The sequence below is a fragment of the Vipera berus genome, assembly GCF_964194415.1.
Source record: "Vipera berus genome assembly, chromosome: 6".
NCBI classification, from domain to species: Eukaryota; Metazoa; Chordata; class Lepidosauria; order Squamata; family Viperidae; genus Vipera; species Vipera berus.
In genome coordinates this window covers 75,593,934-75,617,210 of record NC_138208.1, presented here as the reverse complement: position 1 = coordinate 75,617,210, position 23,277 = coordinate 75,593,934, and the positions used below count along the sequence as shown (strand labels likewise).

At 42.4% G+C, this 23,277-nt stretch overlaps 1 protein-coding gene across 1 annotated transcript in view; it reads left to right on the top strand.

Annotated features, from left to right (window-relative positions):
* WASHC1 (WASH complex subunit 1) overlaps positions 1-23,277 on the top strand; it is a 64,794-nt gene that overhangs the window by 39,356 nt on the left and 2,161 nt on the right. Inside the window, exons 3-10 of the mRNA XM_081331162.1 lie at positions 5,383-5,494; positions 6,599-6,745; positions 10,911-11,047; positions 13,021-13,156; positions 14,444-14,648; positions 17,164-17,319; positions 18,765-18,923; positions 21,216-21,284. Coding sequence (XP_081187288.1) covers positions 5,383-5,494; positions 6,599-6,745; positions 10,911-11,047; positions 13,021-13,156; positions 14,444-14,648; positions 17,164-17,319; positions 18,765-18,923; positions 21,216-21,284 — 1,121 coding nt within the window. The remainder of the gene's footprint in view (positions 1-5,382; positions 5,495-6,598; positions 6,746-10,910; positions 11,048-13,020; positions 13,157-14,443; positions 14,649-17,163; positions 17,320-18,764; positions 18,924-21,215; positions 21,285-23,277) is intronic.

Sequence of the window (23,277 nt, the reverse complement as noted above, 5' to 3'; positions counted from 1 at the left end):
TTTAGGAATCTCTTGTTTTTTATTTAGTTCAACATGATAGATGGGTGACCATGTAAATTGGGTTAATAAATAAATAAAATACTGACAATCCTGTAAATTACTCTCCAGGTTGTAACAGCACCTTTTTTCCACATTCAGCCTAGCATCCTTGAAGCTGGAAAAGTAATGAATCAGGACTGCCTGATCTAAATGCTGGTTTTCTGCAACAGAGGCTGACTGTCAGTGACTATGATTGGTGTCCCCCTTCATCTGCACATTGTTTCTGTCCTTTAATCTCAGTATATTTATTTTGCAAAATTGGGGAAGGGGAGGACATTAATCTGTCTTCTGCAAATATCAATCACTCTTTCATTGCCTTAGTGTGAAGGATTATAACGGTTCTTTGTTTCCAGCCTCAGCTTTAATAATTCAGAGAAACTTGACGTGGTTTCATTTGTACGGCTAGTATTTTAGGCTGGATTTTTATTTGGAGAGAAGATGGTTTCATCTGTTCTAGCCAGCTTAACAAGGAACATTTTTTCTTGTTAAAAAGAGGATGTTAAATTATTCACAGGTATTTGTTAAATATTACATACAGATATGCTCAAATGTGTAAATGAGTACTTTTATGGTTTTCTTTTGGGGGACATTTTCATTTGCATGATGACTATTCTGGGTTATTGATTGATTGTGCCTTTGACTCAGTGTTGACTCCTGACAACTGCCCGGATTTATCCCTGCAGATTTCTTGGCAAGATTTTGGAAGTGGTTTGCCATTACCTCCTTCCTAGAGCTGAGAGAGAATGACTGGCCCAAGGCCACCCAGCTGGCTTTGTGCCTGAAATGGAAGTAAAGCACACTCTTCTGATTTCTGGCCCAGTGCCTTAACCCCTACACCACACTGGCTCTCTGTTCTGGATATAATAATTATTTATTTTTTGAAAGCCTTTCCTTGGCCAGTCACATCTGTATTAATCACTTGATAATCATACGTAGTATATCGCCTCACATTTTATTTATCTATTGTTTTATACGGATGCTTATGTAAAGTGCATTCAAAAAATATTTAGACCCTCTTCACTTTTGTCAAATTTGTTATGCTGGAGCCTAATTCTACAGTTGTTGAAATTCATTTTTTTCCTCATTAACCTATACTCGGTACCCCATAATGATGAATGGAAAACAGAATTGTAGAAATGTCTGTAAACTTATGAAAAAGGAAAAACTGAAACATCCCATTGGCATAAGTATTCAGACCCTTTGCAACAACATGTGAAATTTAGCTCAGGTCCCTCCCTTTCTCTTAGTCTTCCCTGAAATGTTTCTACATGTTGATTGGAGACTACCTGTGGTAAATTAAATTGATTGGACATGATTTGGAAAGGCACACACCTTTCTACAGAAGGCCTCACAGCTGACAATGCATACTGCAGCAGAGCAAAAGCCATGAGGTCAAAGGAACTGCCTGCAGAGCTCAGAGACAGGATTATTGCAAGGCACAGATCTTGGGAAGGCTACAATAAAATTTCTGCTGCACTGAAGGTTCCTAAGAGCACAGTGGCCTCCAGAATTCTCAAATGGAAGAAGTTTGGCATAACCAGGGCTCTTCCAAGAGCTGGTCGCCTGGTCAAACAGAGCAATCGGGGGAGAAGGGCCTTAGTAAGAGAGGTGACCAAGAATCTGATGGTCATATTGACTGAGTTCCAGAGATCTTGTATGGAGATGGGTTTCTGAAGGACAACTATCCCTGCAGCCCTTCACCAATCTGAGCTTTATGACAGAGTAGCAAAACACATGAAAGCCCACTTGGAGTTTGCAAAAAAAAAGCACCTGAAGGATTCTCAGACTGTGAGGAACATGATTTTCTGGTCTGGTGAAACCAAGATTGAACTGTTTCACCTCAATTCTAAACGTTATGTCTGGAGGAAACCAGGCACCGCTCCTCCCAACAGTGAATGCCCAATATCATCCCAATAGTGAAGCATGGTGGTGGCTGTGGGGGTATGTTTCAGCAGCAGAGACTGGGAGACTGGTCATGGTTGAGGGAAAGGTGAATGGAGCAAAGTCCAGGGATATCCTCAATGACGACCTGTTCTGCAGCGCTCAAGACCTTAGACTGGGCTGAAGGTTCACTTTCCAATATGCCAATGATCCTAAGCAGACAGCCAAGACAATACAGCAGTGGCTTAGGGACAACTCTATGAATGTCCTAGAGTGGCCCAGCCAGAGCTCTGACTTGAACCCTATTGAACATATCTGGAGGGATCTGACAATGGCTGTCCATCGACTGTCGCCATCTAACTGACTTGAGTGTCAACGCTGCTAACATCGAATGTTCTTGCTTGACAAGAGATGAAGAAGCAGTTATTTCATATGTTAAACGTGTATTGCTTTAAGAGATAGGGTTAAGGCTGGGAGGAGGGAGATTGTACCTCAAGGCCGTCTGAAATTAAAGAAGATAAGAACTTGGGCAGGTTGCCTAACGGAAGAGAAACTAATTCTTTAAATTAATTGGAGAATGTGATCAATGACAAAAATAGAAAGGTGGAGAATTGTATTTAATATATTGTGCAAGGGGGCGGAGATTTCAGATTCCATCTTCCTTCAAGCAAGCATTTGCCAGTGTATTGGGCTAATAAAGGACTTTTAAGGTAAACAGTGCCTCAGAGTCACTTGAAAAGCTCATACGTCGGAAACTTGACTCTGAGCTTGAGAGGATTTGCAAGGAAGAATGGCAGAAAATCCCCTAATCCAGGTGTGCAAAGCTTGTTGCATCATACCTAAAAAGACTCAAGGCTGTAATTGCTGCCGATGGTGCTTCAACAAAGTACTGAGTGAAGAGTCTGAATATTTATGCCAATGTGATATTTCAGTTTTTCCTTTTTGATAAATTTACGGATATTTCTAAAATTCTGTTTTCATTTTGTCATTATGGAGTACTGAATGTAGATTAATGAGAAAAAAATGAATTTCAGCAACTGTAGAATTAGGCTGCAGCACAAGAAAATTGACAAAAGTGAAGGGGGCCTGAATGCTTTCTGAATGCACTGTACTACTGTGTTGTTAAGACCAGAAGTATAATACAGTACAGAATATTCTATTCTGTATACAGAATAACAGTAAAAACAGTAACAGAGTTCAAAGGGACCTTGGGGGTCTTCTAGTTCAAGCCCCTGCTCAGGCAGGAGACCGTGTACAATTTCAGACAAAGAATTGTCCACTGTCTCCTTAAAAACTTCCAGTGTTGGAGCAAACAAACAATAATCGCCACAGTACCAAAAAGTTCTAGTGTACCCAGATCCAGCTTTACACCAAAGACTCACTAGAACATAGTGGTTTTAACCATGTAATAAAAGGGAAATAAATGGACAAGGCCTTCTAGAACTGATATCCCTACTTCATGAGGAATGGAAAGTAGAATATCCCTACTTCATGAGGAATGCTGCAATTCCTCTTGAGATGAGCACATAGGGAAGACTGAGTTAGAGTTTTCCTCACCTTGGAGAGATATCTAATTAAAGTTTTTAAAAATTAAAATTAACTTAAAACTGGTTACAATTTAAAAACATGAAATACACAAGAGATTAGATCAGCAAGGGAACTACCTCAAGATTTCCATGTTGGTACAATAATTAAAACCAACACCTTAAATTGGACCCAGAGCTTTTTGGTAGCATCTAAAACACTGGCATGATGTTACTCAGCCAACTCTTCGTTGCTTGAAGCCAGGTTGCTAACATTTACCACAGCTTCTGAGCCGTTCTTACGAGTAGTCTTAGAAATTATATATAAGGTTAAAGGGAGGGTAAGGAAAGCTTGGTAAGGGCTTCTTGCTCCAAGATTTTTTGGAGCTGACAAGAAAGTCAAATTGTTCTGTACCAGCCTGCTACCGGCCTTGCAGAAAGGCAACCCCTGTACAAACGGTAGAGACTGGAAAACAACTGAGGCTGGAAGGCGTCTGCCAAGTTTAATTCACAAGCAAAACAACAGAACAAGAAACAAAACACCGGAACTGTGATCCTCAAACGGAGCGGTTGCTTTCAGCAACCAGCCCTTCCCCAAACACTCCCTTTATTAGAGTTCAGGGCGTGGCCTCCCTGTGCCTCCTTCCGAGGAGTCCCACAGCCTTTCTCTGCTTGTTCCTGCTTGACTGCCTCCTGCGTCGGGCGTCCTTGAACAGGGCCAGCTGTGGGTCATCATCATCCGCACTGTCGGGCTCGCGCAGCTGAGAAGAGGGCCCTGGCTGGGGGCTCTGCGAAGCCTCCAAGCCATCATCAGCAAGTTCGTCTTCAACACCCTCCTCCTCCCCCTCGTCTGAGTCATCCGAGACATCCGAGCCGGCTGCCGGACCCACAGGCTGGCCCTGAATCACAACACAAATGGATGAAATTGGGATGAACACAACGTAATGCGGAAGAAATAGTTCGTTGCAAAAGGAAGCAGTTCTATAGCTTGCATCTACTTGCATCTGACTTGCAAACTGAATCCCGTTTCTTTCTCCTTTTCTCTCAAACCTGAACACCCATTCCTGAGAGTTGGGCAGTGTTGCTTTTTGCCTCACATCTCAGAACTGAAGAAGCAAAACCAGCTCTGGTTTTCCCACACTAAATTTTGCCTCATTAACAATAGCTTCCCTTAACCCCCACCCACCAGATGTTCACGTTGCCCAATCATATATCTTGGGTTTGTTATGGGAACAGTCCACTTCTCCATGTAACACCTGCATTAGTGACCTTGGCATTCTTGTAGGCTCTCACGGTCCATGGATGACCTCTTAGAATCCCATTTCCTCCCCATGCTTTCTACCCCTCCCCCCTGTTTCTATGGCAAGTTGAGTAGCAATAGATGTTAGCATGCATCTTAGCAATTCAACCTTGACAGTATTGCAGGCTGACTCTGCTCACTGCCTGGAGTTCGATCCTGACAGAGCTCAAGGTTGACTTCCATCCTTCCGAGATCGGTAAAATGAGGACCCAGAATGTTGTTGGCAATATGAAAATAATGCTGTTGGGGGCAATAAGCTGACTTTGTAATAATGCCGCTTGGGGGGGGGGCAAAAGCCCTAATAAGCAGGCATATACATAGAATGAAGGCTATTGCTAAGCACATTGGTTTGTGCTTAAATTGTAAGCCGCCCTGAGTCTTCGGAGAAGGGCGGGATATAAATGGGGTGGTATATAAGCTTAAATGCTACTGCTATTTGATGAGCTTGTTGGCAAAATTACAGCAACCTTTGTCTTGGTTGGTCTTATCAGGGGAAAGAAGGCAATTGATGGTGTTTAAATGATAGCTATTCTATTGGAAAGACATTGTTTTACTTAATCTGTATACCAACCAGTGAACTCTTCCTTGTTGCTCGTTTGTTAAATGCTGCTTTAAATTGATTGATTGATTGATTTTTAGGATTTCCCAACAAGTGGAAGTCAGCCGGGCACAGCTGCGAGCAATCAATGAGCGGGTCACCCTTGCTCAAGCCAAAATTGAGAAGATAAAGGGCAGCAAAAAGGCTATTAAGGTTTGGATGACTATTGCAATGGTTCTTTTGAATGGCGTTGCTTCCATTAATCTGTGATTAAAAGCCAAGCTGCCTGTAACAGCAGCCACACGGTCCCCAATTGCATGAATGTTTGTTTTTTTAAATGCAAACTACAAAGCAGTTGCAGTAGTAATCAGTATCTTGGTTATTAAGGAAAGAAGGTGCTCTAATCTGTTGCCTTCTATAGTAGTCATGATCTAGTTTGGGGATTGGGTAGCCTGTTCATTTCCGCTGTTTTGTTATATTCCAGAGCCTTTTTGTCTCTCAGCAGTATTTTTTAAGCATTCTTACAAGGATCCAGATATTATGCTAGCAAACATCTGGAACGTTAAGCCAGAGACTGCCTTGCCCAGTGCAGTTAACAAACTGGTAGTAAATTGAGACAGAACTTGGAACTGAATCCTACCACTCTAGCTAGCGTCGTAGTTGCCCCTAGTTGTAGTTCATCCATACTAATACGTTTATCCATACAAGTACTTATGTCGCATTTGCCCCGTATGGGTAGTCCTCAACTTACAACAATTTGCTTAGTGACCATTTGAAGTTACAACAGCACTGAAAAAGTGAGTTTATTACTGTTTTCCACATGACTGTTGCAGCATCCCCATGGTCACTTGGTCAAAATCCGGACTCTTGGCAACTGGCATGCGTTTATGACGGCTGCACTGTCCTGGGATCATGGGATCACCATTTGTAACCTTCCCAGCCGGTTTCCGACAAACAAAATCAACGGGGGAAGCCAGATTCACTGAACAACTGCAGTGATTCACTTAACTGGGGCAAAAAGATCGTAAAATGGGGCAAAACTCACTTACACAAACTGTCTTACATAGCAACGGAAATTTTGGGCTCAGTTGTGGTCTTAAGTCTAGGTCGGACTACCCGTATCAGAGTCTTGTAGATTATTTTGTTGGTAAGGAATCAAATTCTGAGATGGTTCATAGTTCCTACTTCTGTATTAGCACATTAACTATGCATGTTTCTTTTTCTGTTAAAAGCCACCAGACTTGTCTTGCTTGTGTGCTGGCAACCTACTTTCTTCTCTTCAATTCTCTCTTCCTATTTTTTCTTTTCTTCTCCTAGGTGTTTTCCAGCTCCAAATACCCTGCACCAGAACGGCTGCAAGAATATGCTTCCATCTTCACTGGCGCTCAGGATCCAGAGGCCCAGAAACAACCGAGGCACAAGATTCAGAGCAAGCACAGAGCATTGGATGAGAAGTCCTTACAGGTAAGGGATAGTCAAAGGGAAGTCAGAGGACACAGTCACATTTCTTTACTCAATAGCAGACATGTCAAACACAAGGCCTGGGGGCCAGATCTGGCCCGCGAAGTGGTTTCATGTGGCCCACGAAGCCATCCTGGAAACAGGGAGGGAACGGCCCCCACTGCCTTGGCCCTGACCCAGAGACCCTCCTTCTGCCAGAGACCCTCAGATCTGTCCCACTCCTGCCCAGGCCCCCATAGGCACCCTTGATGCGAACAATGTAGAGCTGGCCACGCCCACCCAGTAGGCCATATGCACTCTAGCCACGCCCACCCAGTAGGCCACGCCCACCCTGGCCATACCCACCCAGCCCCTTGAGGGCAACCGCAGTGCTGATGCGGCCCTCAATGAAATTGAGTTTGACACCCCTGCTCAAGAGGCTTCTCTTTGCTTTGGGTTTTTGATGGCACCAGACCGCGAAGTCCTGAATCAGGGAAGAATTGCCTGAAGAGGTCCCAGGCAGAAAAAGTATTACATGGATTAGAAAAAAAAGACCACCTTTATATAAGAATCTTTTTGGACTCGTCTGTAGCCCCTAAAGCAAGGGTAGGCAACCTCGGCTCTTTTATGACTCATGGACTTCAACTCCCAGAATTCCTGAGTCAGCTGACTCAGGAATTCTGGGAGTTGAAGTCCATGAGTCATAAAAGAGCCGAGGTTGCCTACCCCTGCCCTAAAGGATTCTGTGAAAATATTTTTAAAATGACTCCCTTGCATTTTATGACTGTACATTATTCAGTCATATGCATAAATAAGGAAATAAATAATAGCAACAGCACGTAGACTTATATACCGCTTCATAGTGCTTTGCAGCCCTCTCTGGGCCGTTTACAGAGTCAGCCTATTGCCTCCAACAATCTGGGTCCTCATTGTACTTACCTCAGGAGGATGGAAGGCTGAATCAACCTTGAACTGGTCAGGATCGAACTGCAGACTGTGGGCAGAATCAGCCTGCAATACTGCATTCTACCCTCTGCACCACCAGGGCTCTCATAACAAATCTTTTCTTTGTAGATTGTACACACAAACTTATCTCTGTTCGCTGATTGTATCATTGAGAGGTGTGGGATAAATTGCGTCCCTGAATTATGTTTCCTGATCTAGTCAGTGTCCGTATGAGTGGAGAAAGGAGTGATGGGGAAGTTCCCATTTCCCTTTGCTATGGCCTGCTCTTTTCTGCCTGTAGTCTACAGCAGAGGTAGGCAACCTTGGCTCTTTTATGACTCGTGGACTTCAACTCCCAGAATTCCTGAGCCAGCTGTGCTGGCTCAGGAATTCTGGGAGTTGAAGTCTACAAGTCATAAAAGAGCCAAGGTTGCTTTTCAGGCTCTACTTTTTGAAAGTGTAGGATTTTCTAGATATTTATTAATGAGTATCTTTTGGCAAATTTTGGAATATTCCATTTTTCCTCCGGACCTTCCTCTGATCTAGTCATTTTTGGGGTGGTCAACGAGTTTTCCAGGAATAAATCTTCCAACAGCAGGAAGTTGTTTGTGGTTTTGTTTTGTGCCTCTCTAGTTATTAGCGGCTGCAAATTAGTGCTTCATTTTTGTATAGTCTTTGTTCCAGACACTAAACTTCCACAAATTAAATTGTAGTTCCTGGGTTGGACTCCGCGTTAAGTCCTAAGTACATTCTTCTGAACGGATGAGTTAAAATTAAGCGGGCAGTTTTTCCAATATTTAGGAGTCTCCTGTAACTGCATAGGACAGCCAACAACAAAGAAGAGCAACTAACACTGTACAGATTTCTGTTTTCTTTTAACAGCTCTCCGAGCCAAGGACACATTCCATCCCCCAGAGAATTTATTTTATGATGCTAATTTCTTGGGATACCACTGATGTATGCATCTGGATCCTAATGCAGAGGGAAAAGCTGTCCTACCAGACAAGGGCCAACGAAGCTGCTTCAGGCTCACATTCTGTTTTCTTTCTCAAACACCCACCCACCCCAAATAAGCTGCTGTTGAATAATTTAGCGCTTTGCATTTTTCTGTAGTTTAATGGAAGCAAAATCAGTCAGGGTAAAAGTAGCATGAATATTTCAGCCTAGCCTCAGAACTCAGTGCACTAATGTACAGGATATGCAGAGAGCTTTAGAGTCCACCAAAAATAGCTTTTTCCTTGTTTTCTACTTGAAACTTGACCTACACCAGGGGGTAGGCAACCGTGGCTCTTTTATGACTCGTGGACTTCAACTCCCAGAATTCCTGAGCCAGCTGTGCTGGCTCAGGAATCCTGGGAGTTGAAGTCCACGAGTCATAAAAGAGCCACGGTTGCCTACCCCTGACCTACACATTGATCAAATACACTGTCCTTTTATCTACAATAGTGTTTCCCAGCCTTGACAACGTCAAGATATGTACACTTCAATTCCCAGAATTCCCATCATGCTTCCTGGGGAATTCTGAAAGTCGAAGTCCACCCATCTAAAAACTGCTCAAGTTGGAAATTGTTTCTTGGAAGCAGATTTGGGCTCTTCCCCCCCCCTGTCTTGACTTTGCAGTGGAGAAAAATCAGCTAAGATTAATTTTCCTTCCTTGAAAAAACTGCTGAAAATACACATATGGAAATAAAGTTGGCTACTCAAAGTTATACGTTGTACAGTGCAGCAGTTAATTATGTCTAAAAAGAGAGCTTACATCAGAACAAAAAGTGCATTTTTAAGGCCTCCATCAAAAAAATATAACTCGAAGAATTGATGCTGGGTAACTTGTAGTTTTTTTTTACTTTTGGTATATTTTTTTCTGCATATTAGGAGCACATAAGTAAAAGCATCCTCTGAACGCTACAAGCTGTTTACAAGCAGTTACCATATTTTTGTGATATTTTTTTTAACCCATCAGAAAGATATCCATCAGTCGAGATCACTCCTATTAAGATAAGAAGAGAGTTGGAGATGTCACGTGTCCCCAGACCACAAAACACTTTGAAAATACTTCACGAAAATACTTCACCTCTTGCAAATAGACTGAGATTTATTTTATTTTAATATTAATCTATTCATCTCAATATTGTTTACATTTGATAGTGACTCTCTAGGACTTCAGGCTTCCTAAAATACCCGGTTCAGGCTAGAAAGAGACTCTACGGGGTGCGAGAGAAGGCAAGAGCAGTCAGTTTGGAAAAGGGAATAGAGCAGTTGGACAGGGTGTAGTAAGGGGCAAAAACTTGGATTGCAGCAAACTGATTTCCATTAACTTATGGGAACCAGAACCACAACAGCAGGAATTAGTGGCCTGAATTCTAACCTGCGTTTCAAGTTGGACTGATGAAGAGGTTTGCATGCTGTATGTGTGCTGCTTTTTTTTTTACCCCAGTCCCTCCCTCTCATTTATTAAGTTTGATATTACAACAAAGCCATGAGGTGTCATTACACTGACCTTTTCCCATCCTCCAGGTGACAGCCAGCAGCAGGAAAGAGAGGCAGGAAAACCGATGGGCATTGAGAGGAAGAGGGCTGTGAGTCTGAGGGGCCTTGGTACAGGGGTAGGCAACCTCGGCTCTTTTATGACTCGTGGACTTCAACTCCCAGAATTCCTGAGCCAGCTATGCTGAGGGAAAAGGGAGAGGTTTCCAAGCTGAGCCATGCTGGCTCAGGAATTCTGGGAGTTGAAGTCCACGAGTCATAAAAGAGCCGAGGTTTTATTTATTTTATTTTATTTTAATTCCATTTATATCCCGCCCTTCTCCGAAGACTCAGGGCGGCTTACAATTTAAGCACAAATCAATGTGCTTAGCAATAGCCTTCATTCTATGTATATGCCTGCTTATTAGGGCTTTCGCCCCCCCCCAAGCGGCATTATTACAAAGTTAGCTTATTGCCCCCAACAATCTGGGTTCTCATTTTACCTACCTCAGAAGGATGGAAGGCTGAGTCAACCTACCCCTAAACCAGGGATAGGCAACCTCGGCTCTTTTATGACTCGTGGACTTCAACTCCCAGAATTCCTGAGCCAGCTATGCTGAGGGAAAAGGGAGAGGTTTCCAAGCTGAGCCATGCTGGCTCAGGAATTCTGGGAGTTGAAGTCCACGAGTCATAAAAGAGCCGAGGTTGCCTACCCCTGTCCTAAACAAACGAAGTAAAGGACTGCTGGGATGTTGACAGCTGTGTGGCTTGAATTTTGTAGGAGAAGCTGAAGTACTTCCCGGTTTCAGTTACCACCAGAGTCCATCATGAAGATGATGCAGAAGAAGGCCTGGGCAGTCTTCCCAGAAACATTAGCTCCCTCAGCTCCTTGCTGCTCTTCAATACCACCGAAAACTTGTAAGTGTTCTCCGTAGTCGCTTCTCCGCCTTCCTCTTCCCTCGACAGGGAAAGGATTCTTAGGGAGGGGGTGGGAATCCATAGATTGAACGTGAGGGCCACATCCTTTTGTGTTCCCCGGGGCTCACTTCATTGTACCACCCAAAAGCCAACGTTGGTTTCTGGCAGTAAATTAAACAAATATAGGTAGCCCTCCATTTTGCAACCGTTCATTTAGTGACCATCCGAAGTTAATAACGGCACTGAAAAGAGTGACTTATGACCGTTTTTCAAACTTACGACGGTTGCAGCATCCCTCTGGTGTCGTGATCAAAATTTGGACGCTTGGCAACTGGTTCATATTTATGGCGGTTGCAGGCTCCTGGATACTCATGTGATCAGCGTTTGCGACCTTCCGGCAAGCAAAGTCAATGGGGAAGCCAGATTCACTAAACTTTACTAACTTACATTGCTAACTTAACAACTGCAGTGAGATTCAGCTAACAACTGTGGCAAGAAAGGTCGTGAAATGTGGCAAATCTCACTTAATAACTGTCACACTTAGTAGCAGAAATTTTGGGCTCAACTGTGGTCATAAGTCAAGGACTACCTGTAAATTACCTTAAGACTTCAGGGAGGATTAATGGGCCTAAAATAAGAAATAGCCTCAAAAACACCCATCAACTGATTAAAGAGTAAGACGGACCTAGGATTGTGGTCCTGAACTCATTTTAATCCTGATGATGATGATGATGATGATGATGATGGTGGTGGTGGAAGGGACCTTGGAGGTCATCTAGTCCAACCCCCTGCTCAGGCAGGAAACCCTATATCTGGCTGTCCAGTCTCTTCTTAAAAACCTCCAGTGTTGGAGCATTCACCACTTCTGGAGGCAGGTTGTTCCACTGGTTAATTGTTCTAACTGTCAGGAAATCCTTCCTTAGTTCTAAGTTGCTTCTCTCCTTGACTAGTTTCCATCCGTTGCTTCTTGTCCTGCCTTCAGGCACTTTGGAGAATAGCTTGACTCCCTCATCTTTGTGGCAGACCCTGAGATATTGGAACATTGCTATCATGCCACTGCTTATTTTTATGTTAGCCCTGAGTGACTAAATAGGTGTGGGGGTATTGTTTTAAAGCATCACCCAGTCCTCCTCTGCTTTAATTTTACCACCTTGAAGTCATGTTTCCAGTCCTCATCCTTATTTCTCAGCATCAGCCTTAAATCCCGTTGATGCTTCTCTGGTTTGTCCATCTTTTTCTCCAGCCTCATTCTCCTTTTTTATTGCACTTTCCTGTGACTATTTTTGTTATTATTAAACAAAGACATGTTTATGAAACAGTAGTTGCACACAAGGAAGCGATACAGTCTTTGGTTGCAGAAAAGGAGAAAAGTCAAAGCTGATGCAGAACTGATTACATTAGGTGGGGGGAAACTGACAGGTTGATAAGTTTATTCCCACTCTTGCAAATCCCTCTTTAATTTTCTAGCGTTCTCAAAATATTGCTTTTGCCCCTTTCTCCACGAACCCCGGTGATATAACTAATTAAATGTGAACTAGATTTTAGGCTTGTGCCTCTTGCCTTGGTCCCTTGGATAAACTGTCAACTTCAGTTTTTTCTTTATTAAAGTGCGTATGACAGTCTCAAACCACGAGCAAAGTAAATATATATATAAAGCCTCACAGTTCAAGCAGCGAGCTTGGAGTCTGCTTCTGCAGGGCTTTTAAAATACGTTGTATTTCTCCCCTGTTTGTATGGTAAATAAACCATGATCAATTGGGGCAGACCTGGGCTGGGACTGCCTCTGTTTGGTGGACGGAAATCCCTGTGGACAGAAAATTATTCCCGCACTGTATAGAACTTGAGAGCCTGTGAAAAGGATAGCAAATACTGATAATGGAGGAAAATACATTTTCCCTGCCTAAGAGTCTTTGCTTTGTTCTCTTTCTGGTAAATAGATGAGCTTGTCTTTTCCTTCTTCTGTTCTTCCCCAGATATAAGAAGTATGTCTTTCTCGATCCTTTGGCTGGCGCAGTAACCAAGACCCATGTGGCTCTGGAGACAGAAAGAGAAGAAAAGCTTTTTGACGCCCCCCTCTCTATCACCAAGAGGGGACAACTTGATCAGCTGGTGAGCTACTTAAGCCGGATGAGAGAAGAAGAAAAATTCCCATGTTTTTCTCTTGCTAATTCCCCAAAAATAGATTTAGTGAACCTATCTTGGCAAAACACTCACATTTTTTTTTCAATAGCCCATATGATTTGCAATAAGCCTACTTTTGATTTCAGTGTAGGAGGATCCTCTGAGCATACTGGGAATACCAATACAGCAATGAGGAGTCCTTGGTGTTCTCAGAGGTTGGTTATTTTCTTGCCAATGTTTCATTACCCAAACTAGGTAAGACCCATCAGTGCTGAGGGTAATGAAACGTCGGCAAGAAAACAACCAAACTCAGAGGGCACCATAAAGGTAAAGGTAAAGGTTCCCCCGCACATGCGTGCTAGTCGTTTCCGACTCTAGGGGCTGGTGCTCATCTCCGTTTCAAAGCCGAAGAGCCAGCGCTTGTCCAAGGACGTCTCCGTGGTCATGTGGCCGGCATGACTAGACGCCAAAGGCGCACGGAACGCTGTTACCTTTCCACCGTAGTGGTCCCTATTTTTCTACTTGCATTTTTATGTGCTTTCAAACTGCTAGGTTGGCAGAAGCTGGGATGAGTAACAGGCGCTCACTCTGTTACGCGGCACTCGGGATTCGACCCGCCAAACTGCCGACCTTCTGATCGACAAGCTCAGCGTCCTAACCCACTGAGCCATCACGTCCCTATTAGAGGGCACCAAGGACGCCCTAATTTCAACCCTAAGCTACAAATATTCCCCTCTATCGGTACAGTATTCTGCACCTTACTAGCACCATTGGGACTAACATTTCCATTGCTAAGCAAGATGGTTCTTGAGTCGTGCCTGATTTTGCAATCTTTTTGCTGTGGTTGTTAAGCGAATCATTGCAGTTGTTAAGTGAATCACATGGAAATTAAGCGGATTTGGCTTCTCCCATTAACTTAGCTTGTCGGACGCTAGCTAGAAAAGTCACAAATGATGATTGCATGAGCCCAGGATGCTGCAATTAATCGTAAATTCATGCTGGTTACCAAGCTCCCAAATTTTAAACACATGACCACGGGGATGCCGCAATAGTCGTAAGTGCAAGGATTGGTTGTAAGTCACTTTTTTCAATGGCTTTGTAGTTTTGAATGGTGGTTAGTTGAGGACTACCTGTAAATAAAGGTTCCAGCATACACATTTAAAACTTTTACAGAGTTTGTCATACTGGTTGTTGTTGTTGTTTTTTAAAAAAAAACCAACCCTAATTCTCGAAGCCGAATTTCTGGATGTTTCTAATTTTGTGCTTATTTTTCAGGTGGCTGAAAATTACTTCTATGTACCAGACCTAGGGCAAGTCCCTGAGATAGACGTGCCATCCTATCTGCCTGACTTGCCTGGCATTGCCGCAGACCTCATGTATAGTGCAGACCTTGGTCCCGGCATTGCACCATCTGCTCCTGCGGCTGCTCTACCTGAGCTGCCCACCTTCGTCACAGAACCCACAGAGACCTTCCGACAAGGTAGTAAGCCCTCCTGAAGGGCACAATGGAAAACAAGCAGGGCCGCCTTTTCCCAAAATATCCTCTTTTGCAAACATCTGAGTTAATACAATTCTTACTGTTTGGATAGATAGCAATTAAATATATAATTATGTGGATGGTGGACCACGGAGATCAATTGTCCATGATTGTTTTACAAACGTAACCCAGGCAATACACTGTTCACCAATTATTAAGTGATTTATGTTTTTTTTTAAAAAAAAATCAATAAAATATATTACAAAAAAAAAAAAGCAGGGCCGGGTGGGATCAAATGGACACATGAGGCAGTTCTGCCCAGTTGCGCAAATCTTACCCCCTGCCCTGCCTCTCGCCTTCATCCCATCTGGATGCTCTGCTCAAGGAGATTCTCTTAAGTCGTGGGGAAACAAACCCTTGTTACCTGCATTTGCACCTAAAAACAACGTTCACATAATCAGCAAGAATTGTGAGGTCCTTGATGCTCTTTGAGCTTGCTTGTTTTCTTGCAGATGTTTCATTACCCAAACTAGGTAACGTCATGAGTGCTAATAAGGGGTGCTGTTTCCTCCCAGTTTACATTCTAGTGGCCTGACCTGGGGTGGTCTCACTGGTTCTTTGGTTAGGCCAGGGGTAGGCAACCTCGGCTCTTTTATGACTCATGGACTTCAACTCCCAGAATTCCCATAGCTGACTCAGGAATTCTGGGAGTTGAAGTCCATGAGTCATAAAAGAGCCGAGGTTGCCTACCCCTGGGTTAGGCTGTTAATGTTGACTTGTTTGGCATTTCCTTGACTAGGGTAACGTTTGCTTGACTGTTGATCTAATGTTTATTTTGGAGGTACTCTATGCTCAGCTGGTTGCGGGTGGGGAGATGTTTTGGTCTTTTTATTCCCTTTTTGGATTAGGAATCCTTGTGCTTTTTATCATCTGGCACAGAGATGGGGAACTATGCCCCCTTTATGACATCTGGATTTCAAATCCCAGAATTCTTGATCCAGCCTGGGAGTTGAAATTCACAATTCTGGGAATTGAAGTCCACAAGTCATAGTTCCCCACCTGTGATCCAGCAGATTGGCAAACCACTTATCCACTTTTAAGTACATCTATGTTTCTTGTAGACACTTGTTTAGAGAATAAGACCCTAGGTATCTCTCGCTTTCTTTTATGCTCCCTGTGAACATCTGCAAATAGTAGTGTGGAGATGACAGTAATCCTTCTTGTTTTTAATGAGGCTTAGGCTGCAGTGAGATTCATCTAGCTGGCAGACAATAAACCACCTGTAAAACTATTTGTTTATTGAAGAGCCAAATCATTTCCTTGATTTGTATGAGTGTGTCTGTAGTTTGATGTTGCTGCCAAAAAAGAAAAAGAAAACACATTTATTGGTTGTATTAATAGTGGTTCGCTCTCCAAATCAAAGAAAGTAATATTTCTACTCTGGTATGCTTTGGTCATCTGACACTTTGAATGCTGCCTTGAGTTCAGGGCTCCAGTCTTTCAGGATTCAAACTTTTCTCCAAATGGATAAAGCAACAGGTTTTAGCACTGAAAACCAAGCCTTCTCAAAAGGTTGGGATTGATTGTTTAGCTCCAAATAAAGACAACTGAGTTTCTGAAGGGCTGTTGCAGAGAAAAATAGTCACTATCTATCATCCTAGCAGACACAAAATAATAATCTTAAAATGACAGGAAGGCAATTTTAGCTGAATGCTTGGAAAAGGTTCCTAATCATAAGAAATAAGTCTGACAGCGGAACCAGTTATTGAGGGAGACGGTTAACTGAACGTGTTGAAGCAAAAGCTGGTCAGCCATCTAGTACAAATGCTTTAATCTGGATTTCTGTAGCGAGCATGGATGGGGTTGAACTCAACAGCCTAAAAGGCCCCTGGCTGTGTTGTGTCGCTTCTTAGTTAGTTGATTTTCTGCTCTTTCAAGGGTGTCGGTGTATTGCAGTGTTTGTGCTCTACAATTCACTTAAGCAATAAACTGATTTACAGTCCATGCTGCCTAGAATTACGCTTTACATTAAGACAAATCAAACTTGTGGTGACTTAGCACAATGTGTCAACTTCCTCAGGAGAGTGCTAATAAGTTCCGTGGTGATTAACCACCCAGTGCTACTGTCTTCATTTTTTGATGTTCAAGCATGAAGGTGTAGAAATCTGAAATAATGCAGTTTTGAAACTTGAGGAACTTGAAACTTTAACACAGTCGCAGATAGCTAGACTTGAAAACTTGGTTTTTTGAGTTGTCTGGCCCAGACTGAGGGGTTTTAATTTTTAATTAATGGGGTTTTAGTTAAGTTCAGGGATTAATTTAATCTTAGTTTTAATCGTTTTTAATTGTATATGATGTATTTTAACTTTTGATTTTCCCTGTAAACCGCCCTGAGTCCTACGGGAATAGGGCGGTATATAAATTTAAATATAAATAAATAAATAAATAAATAGAGGTCAGCAGAGCATTTCCACGGTATTTGTGAATACTAATTTGTGTCCCTTCTCTATTGTTTTAGATCTTCAAGAGGGGGGACCTCCCCCTCCTCCCCCTCCCCCTCCACCCCCTCCCCCTGAAATTCCTCTTAACATCCCACCTCCCCCTCCTCTTCCACAAGTGCCAGCCCCTTCTGATTCTCAAACAAGAGAAGACAGAAGCAGCGCCTTGCCGTCCGGTAAGACTGGAGGATTGAAGCTGGGAAACCACTCAGTGCTACTATTGAGATAGCAGCCAGCTATCATGTGCAATATATTTATTTCCCGGTGAAGACGACAACAGAAGAACTGAAGAAGAAGAAGAATTGGCTGTGTGATTTTGTTCAATAGTTTTGTAGGAATTATCAGAACTGTAGTATAGTTACATTGCAAATGTTCAAAATGCTGCAGATACATGAACTACTTAATTGTATTTACAGTCATTCTATAAGAGATATCACTGATATTCCTTTCCTATTACATTATGAATGGAAAAGAGAGGGAGATGTGTGAAAGACTGAGATTCAAACCAATAGCTTTTTGATTCCTGGCTAACCCCTAATTAGCCAGCGCATTATATCAGGTTTTGTTAGTTGCAGTGAAAGTTAGGTGGCATCACTTTCCTGGAAAAAGCACTAAAAAGGTGGAAATTTCTGCAACAGATCAAGGTCCATCTAGAGTAGCTTCTCTTTCTGCACAGCCAGCTGGTGCTAGCTAAGAAAACCACAAGGTGTATAAGCAACTCCTTATGTTTCCATCTGACATTTGATAGGCTGGAGACCCATACGCCATCAGAATATGCAGGTTCCGTTCTGCTATCAGGGCTAACAAGCACTAGTTTAGCTTTCCCAAAACTTTTATGCCTTCCATATGTGGATTGCCAGATCCTACATCCCCAGGAACAATTGCTAATAATTATGCTGGCTGTTACTTATGAAAGCTGGAGGTCCCGCAGAAAGAGAGGACATTAACATGAGAACATTGCATTAAGAGAATTGAGTATAATGTTCACTGGGTGGTGAACATTATACTATGTGTAGAAAATCTCAGGAGATAGGTTTTTCCAGAGCAGGCATTAGAGACCAACTAAAACACTCAAGAAGAAAAGAAAAAACGTTGAGAAAATAGACAATGGCTTGATGAAAGATGAGGGCTCAACAGAATCAAACTACAGATAGCCTTTGAATTATGACCACAGTTGAGCCCAAAATTTCTGTTGATAAGCAAGACATTTGCTAAGTGAGTTTTGCCCCGTGTTACGACCTTCCTTGCCACAGTTGTGAAGTGAATCACGGCAGTTGTTAAGTTAATAACACGGTTGTTAAGTGAATCTGGCTTCCCCATTGACTTGGCTTGTCAGAAGCCCTGGGACGCTGCAACCGTCATGAAGATGAACCAAGATTCAGGTGTCCAAACTTTGATCACGTGACCATGGGGATGATGCCATGGTCATGTGAAAAAAAGGGTCACGGGTCACTTTTTTCAGGGCCGTTGTAATTCTGAACGGTCACTAAATGAGTGGTTGTCAGTCAAGGACTATCCGTATAAAACCCTAAAAGCAAAAGGGCAGATTTTAGGGGAAAGGCATCTTCTGTCTGTAGCCATCAGCACCTAAGGGTATGGCAATGAATTTCCTTTTCTGCAGCTGCTGTTCAAGGAGCACCAAAGGAAGTTGTGAACCCATCAAATGGCCGGGCCACTCTTATGGAATCCATCCGCCGAGCTGGTGGCGTTGGGAAGGCCAAGCTCCGTAATGTCAAAGAGAGGAAACTAGAAAAGAAAAAGCAGAAGGAGAAGGAGCAAGGTATCCTCTGTCCTTCCACCCTTCCACTCTATAGGCCACCTTTCTGACTGCATGCTCCGTGGCGTCGCGGTGAATCAAACATTGAAACATTTACCAGACATTGGAATGGTAGTTAACATGATACATTACACCCTGTATTCAGAGTTCACCCATAAAAAGAGCCTTGGTGGAGCAGTGGGCTAATGCCTCCTTAAGTAACACCAGCTGCCTGCAATTAGTGCAGGTTCGCATCCCACCAGGCTCAAGGTTGACTCAGCCTTCCATCCTTCCGAGGTAGGTAAAATGAGGACCCAGATTGTTGGGGGCAATTAAGCTGACTTTGTAATAATGCCGCTTGGGGTGTGTGTGTGAAAGCCCTAATAAGCAGGCATATACATAGAATGAAGGCTACTGCTAAGCTTGTAAGCCGCCCTGAGTCTTCGGAGAAGGGCGGGATATAAATGGAATTAAAATAAATAAAAAATAATAATAATTTGACTCTGGGCATGCATTACTGTATGGCAGACAAATCTGTGGCCTTCAAAGGGTTATTAAACTCCCAATTCCTTCAATTCCTCCCACGATCAGAGATGATGGATCCCACACTCTGGATAATACCTGGAAGGTGATGGGTTCCACAGCATTTAATCACAGGTTAATTCTTAGAGGCAAAAACACACAAAGTTTATTTTCATTTAGATTTACCAAATTAGACTGACCAAACTAACACAATGTGAAGATAGATATCCAAATTACGGGTTCAAGGGGATTTTTTTAAAATTTATTTGTATAAGACAAACCTATCTAAAGAATGATAATTACTAGTTTCTATACCAAACTCACTTTTTTTTTAGTAGGAAAAATAAGTTTGGCAAATATATTGAGAAGCATGAAAGCTGTAGGAAATGAGCTCTTTCTTGCAAAAGTTATTTGGCTTTTTTATAGAACAATCTTTGGTTTTCTTGATTCAACTTGAACATCTGTTTACCTTATTTTTATTCATTTAATCCATTGCATTTATTTACTAAAAATATTTATTTAACCATTTTGTATAGCCACCCATTTCAGCAAGTGACAAAGAATAGCAAATACATTCAAAAAATAAAAACAATTACATAATTAAAATGATAGGAAATAATACAGTCCACAAAGCTAAGACAGATATAAGATACTATGTGTAAGGGCTCCAGGCCTAAGTCTTTAGGGCAGGGGTGGGGAATGATGGCCCTTTTATGATTTGTGGACTTCAACTCCCAGAATTCCTGAGCCAGCATAGGCCTTGCCAACCAGCATTCCTTAGTCAATGGGACTCTGGCATGCTTATCCTGCTGGATTAAATTGGACAACTAGACACAACTACGACAAAGGTTCAGGTCTAGTTAGCACAGCTGTGAAATTTATGCTCATTTGGTACCCTTTATATCCTGGGTCTCCATTGTCATATCTAGCAGCACCACTGTTGTACTATTTGCAGCCAGGCATCAGCTGAAGAGTTACGCTGTGGTAAAATGGGCAGCCAATTAGATAGATAGATAGATAGATAGATAGATAGATAGATAGATAGATAGATAGATAGATAGATAGATAGATAGATAGATAGATAGATGATAGATAGATAGATAAATAGATATTGTTACAGTAGACAGATATACTTACGATAGATGGATAGATAGATGAGAGAGAGAGACAGACAGAAATAGATATCTTCACAGTAGACAGATATAGTTACGGTGGATGGATGGATGAATGAATGGATGGATAGATAGATAGATAGATAGATAGATAGATAGATAGATAGATAGATAGATAGATAGATAATAAAGAGCCATAGGTGAGCTGACAAGTGGCAAGTTTGCCCTCTCTGGTTTCACAGACCATCCAGTTTGATAATCCTTCTATAAGGTAGTGTCCAGTCTTCTGTGCACATTCTACCAAACCATTAGAGAATAATAATACCACAGAAAAAAGGTCATGATTGGGTATTAGGTTTTTTAAAACCCGGATGCTATGATGAAATCAATAGCATAGGCCCCACACTCACACCAACATGCAGTTGGTTTTTACAACTCTTGAGTAAGGTGATTAAATCAAATGTAATGATCATTGGTCTAGAGGAGATGGTGGGGAGCATCCCCCTGGAAACTATTGTATGAGAATGCCTGTGACATTTTCTCTCAGTGCAGCTAATATGTGAACTGACTGGGATAACAATCCTATGTGAAGTCTTCAAGTGTATGCATTTACCCGCAGATTCCTCATTTTCTCCCATTTGCTGACTTCTGTGTCGGATTTCTCTTTTTCTGTTTCCTCCAGTGGGATCTACTGGGCAAGGTGGAGACCTAATGTCAGATCTCTTCAACAAATTAGTCCTCCGGCGCAAAGGTAAGGAAGCTTCTTGTAGTTTCTCTCCAGGGTTGCCCTGGGGAAAGCTAAGGCTTCCTATTAGCAGAAAACAGTTTTCTTTTCACTGTAACTAGGATTCAAAGCCAAGTTAGGAATTTCTTACAGGATTTTTCCAATGCTTTTAAAACTAAAAACTATCCATGTTTGAGACAGAGAGGATCAAGACAGAGCACCATTGACGAAAAAGACTAATAAGTTCCATTCCCATAACACACTTAACCTCTTTTGAACGAACCCATTTTCTGGGTTTGCCCATTTAAATTATTACCTAAATAAGAGGGATGAATTAATACATTGTAACATACAAGGGACGCAGTGGCTCAATAGGTTAGGACGCTGAGCCTGTCGATCAGAAGGTCGGCAGTTTGGCGGGTCGAATCCCGAGTGCCGCGTGACAGAGTGAGCACCTGTTACTTGTCCCAGCTTCTGCCAACCTAGCAGTTCAAAAGCACGTAAAAATGCAAGTAGAAAAATAGGGACCACTACGGTGGGAAGGTAACAGCGTTCCGTGCGCCTTTGGCGTCTAGTCATGCTGGCCACATGACCATGGAGACGTCCTCGGACAAGCGCTGGCTCTTCGGCTTTGAAACGGAGATGAGCACCGGCCCCTAGAGTCGGAAACGACTAGCACGCATGTGCGGAGGAACCTTTACCTTTACCTTTAACATACAAAACTAAACACACACATAAAATAAAAGCTGACAGTAAACAAGCTAATCATGTGTGGCTGCATCTCTAGGTGTTTAACGGATGTGGTTAGCCTGGTTAAGGGAACAATGCTGTAGAGAAAAAATAGCAGATATTGATGAATTCCACACAAGGAAGGCTGAAAGGCTTGAGGTCAGGTAGTCCTCAACTTACAATCATAATCGAGCCTAAAATTTCCGTTGGTAAGCAAGAGAGCTAAGGGAATTTTGCCCCATTTGGTGACCTTTCTTGCCACAGCTATTAAGTGAATCAGTGCAGTGGTTAAGTTAGTGACACGGTTGGGTTCCCTTTTCTCTTTGCTTGTCAGAATATCGCAAAAGGGGATCACATGACCTCTGGATACTGCAACCGTCACAAATATGAGTCAGTTGCCAAGCACATGACCGTGGGGCTGTGTGAAAAGCAGTCACAAATCTGTTTTTTTCATTGCCCTTGTAGCTTCAAATGGTCACTAAACAAAGGGTTGTAAGTCAAGGACTACCTGTATTACATATATAGAATCAAACAAAATAAATCTTCCCTAGGTTTTAACCCAAGTAAGATTACGAGGCCTGTAATGTGGAAAAACTGTGACTACCCAAGACTTTGTTGAACTGTATGTCCCAGAATCTCTGTTTTGGCCCGGCAGATTGGAGCCACTGGGACTGAAAATTCAGCAATCAAAAGACTCACGGCAGTATTCTCTCCTTAAGCTTTTCACAATAGGATTATGGTTTTTATTGAAATGTCCACTACTTTGAATCCAAAGCAAGAAAATAGTAGACATAAGCATGCATAAGCTAGAGCTTTCCTTTTTTGCTCCATAATCCCAGGAAAGTCAACATTTGTTCAGCAGGCAGTGACAAAATACAAGGTGATTTGTATTGTTTTTAGTTAATGGTTTAAATGGAATAAAGAGGGTACGCTCTTGGCACTTTATTTTATTTAAGAAAATTTATATTGCTGCCCAGTCACTCAAATTACTCTGAGCTGCTCACAAAAAGAAACTAATAGACAAACAATTAAAACAACCTACACACACACACAGCTTCTTCAGTTCCAACTGATTTCTGTATACCTGTCATACAAATCCAGGAAAAGATGCAGCTTAAGGAGGCATTGGTGTGGCGGGGGGGGGCGAGGTGTACTCACAGAGATTCTGGAACTTTTTGGTTTTTGGATTCAAAGCACTGCACTTAAGCTTCCATGTGTGTTAGGAGTTTCCTCCTTAGCAGCTTTTACATCTTACTGCCATTGTGGTGTTTTTTTTGTGTGATTTGTCTCT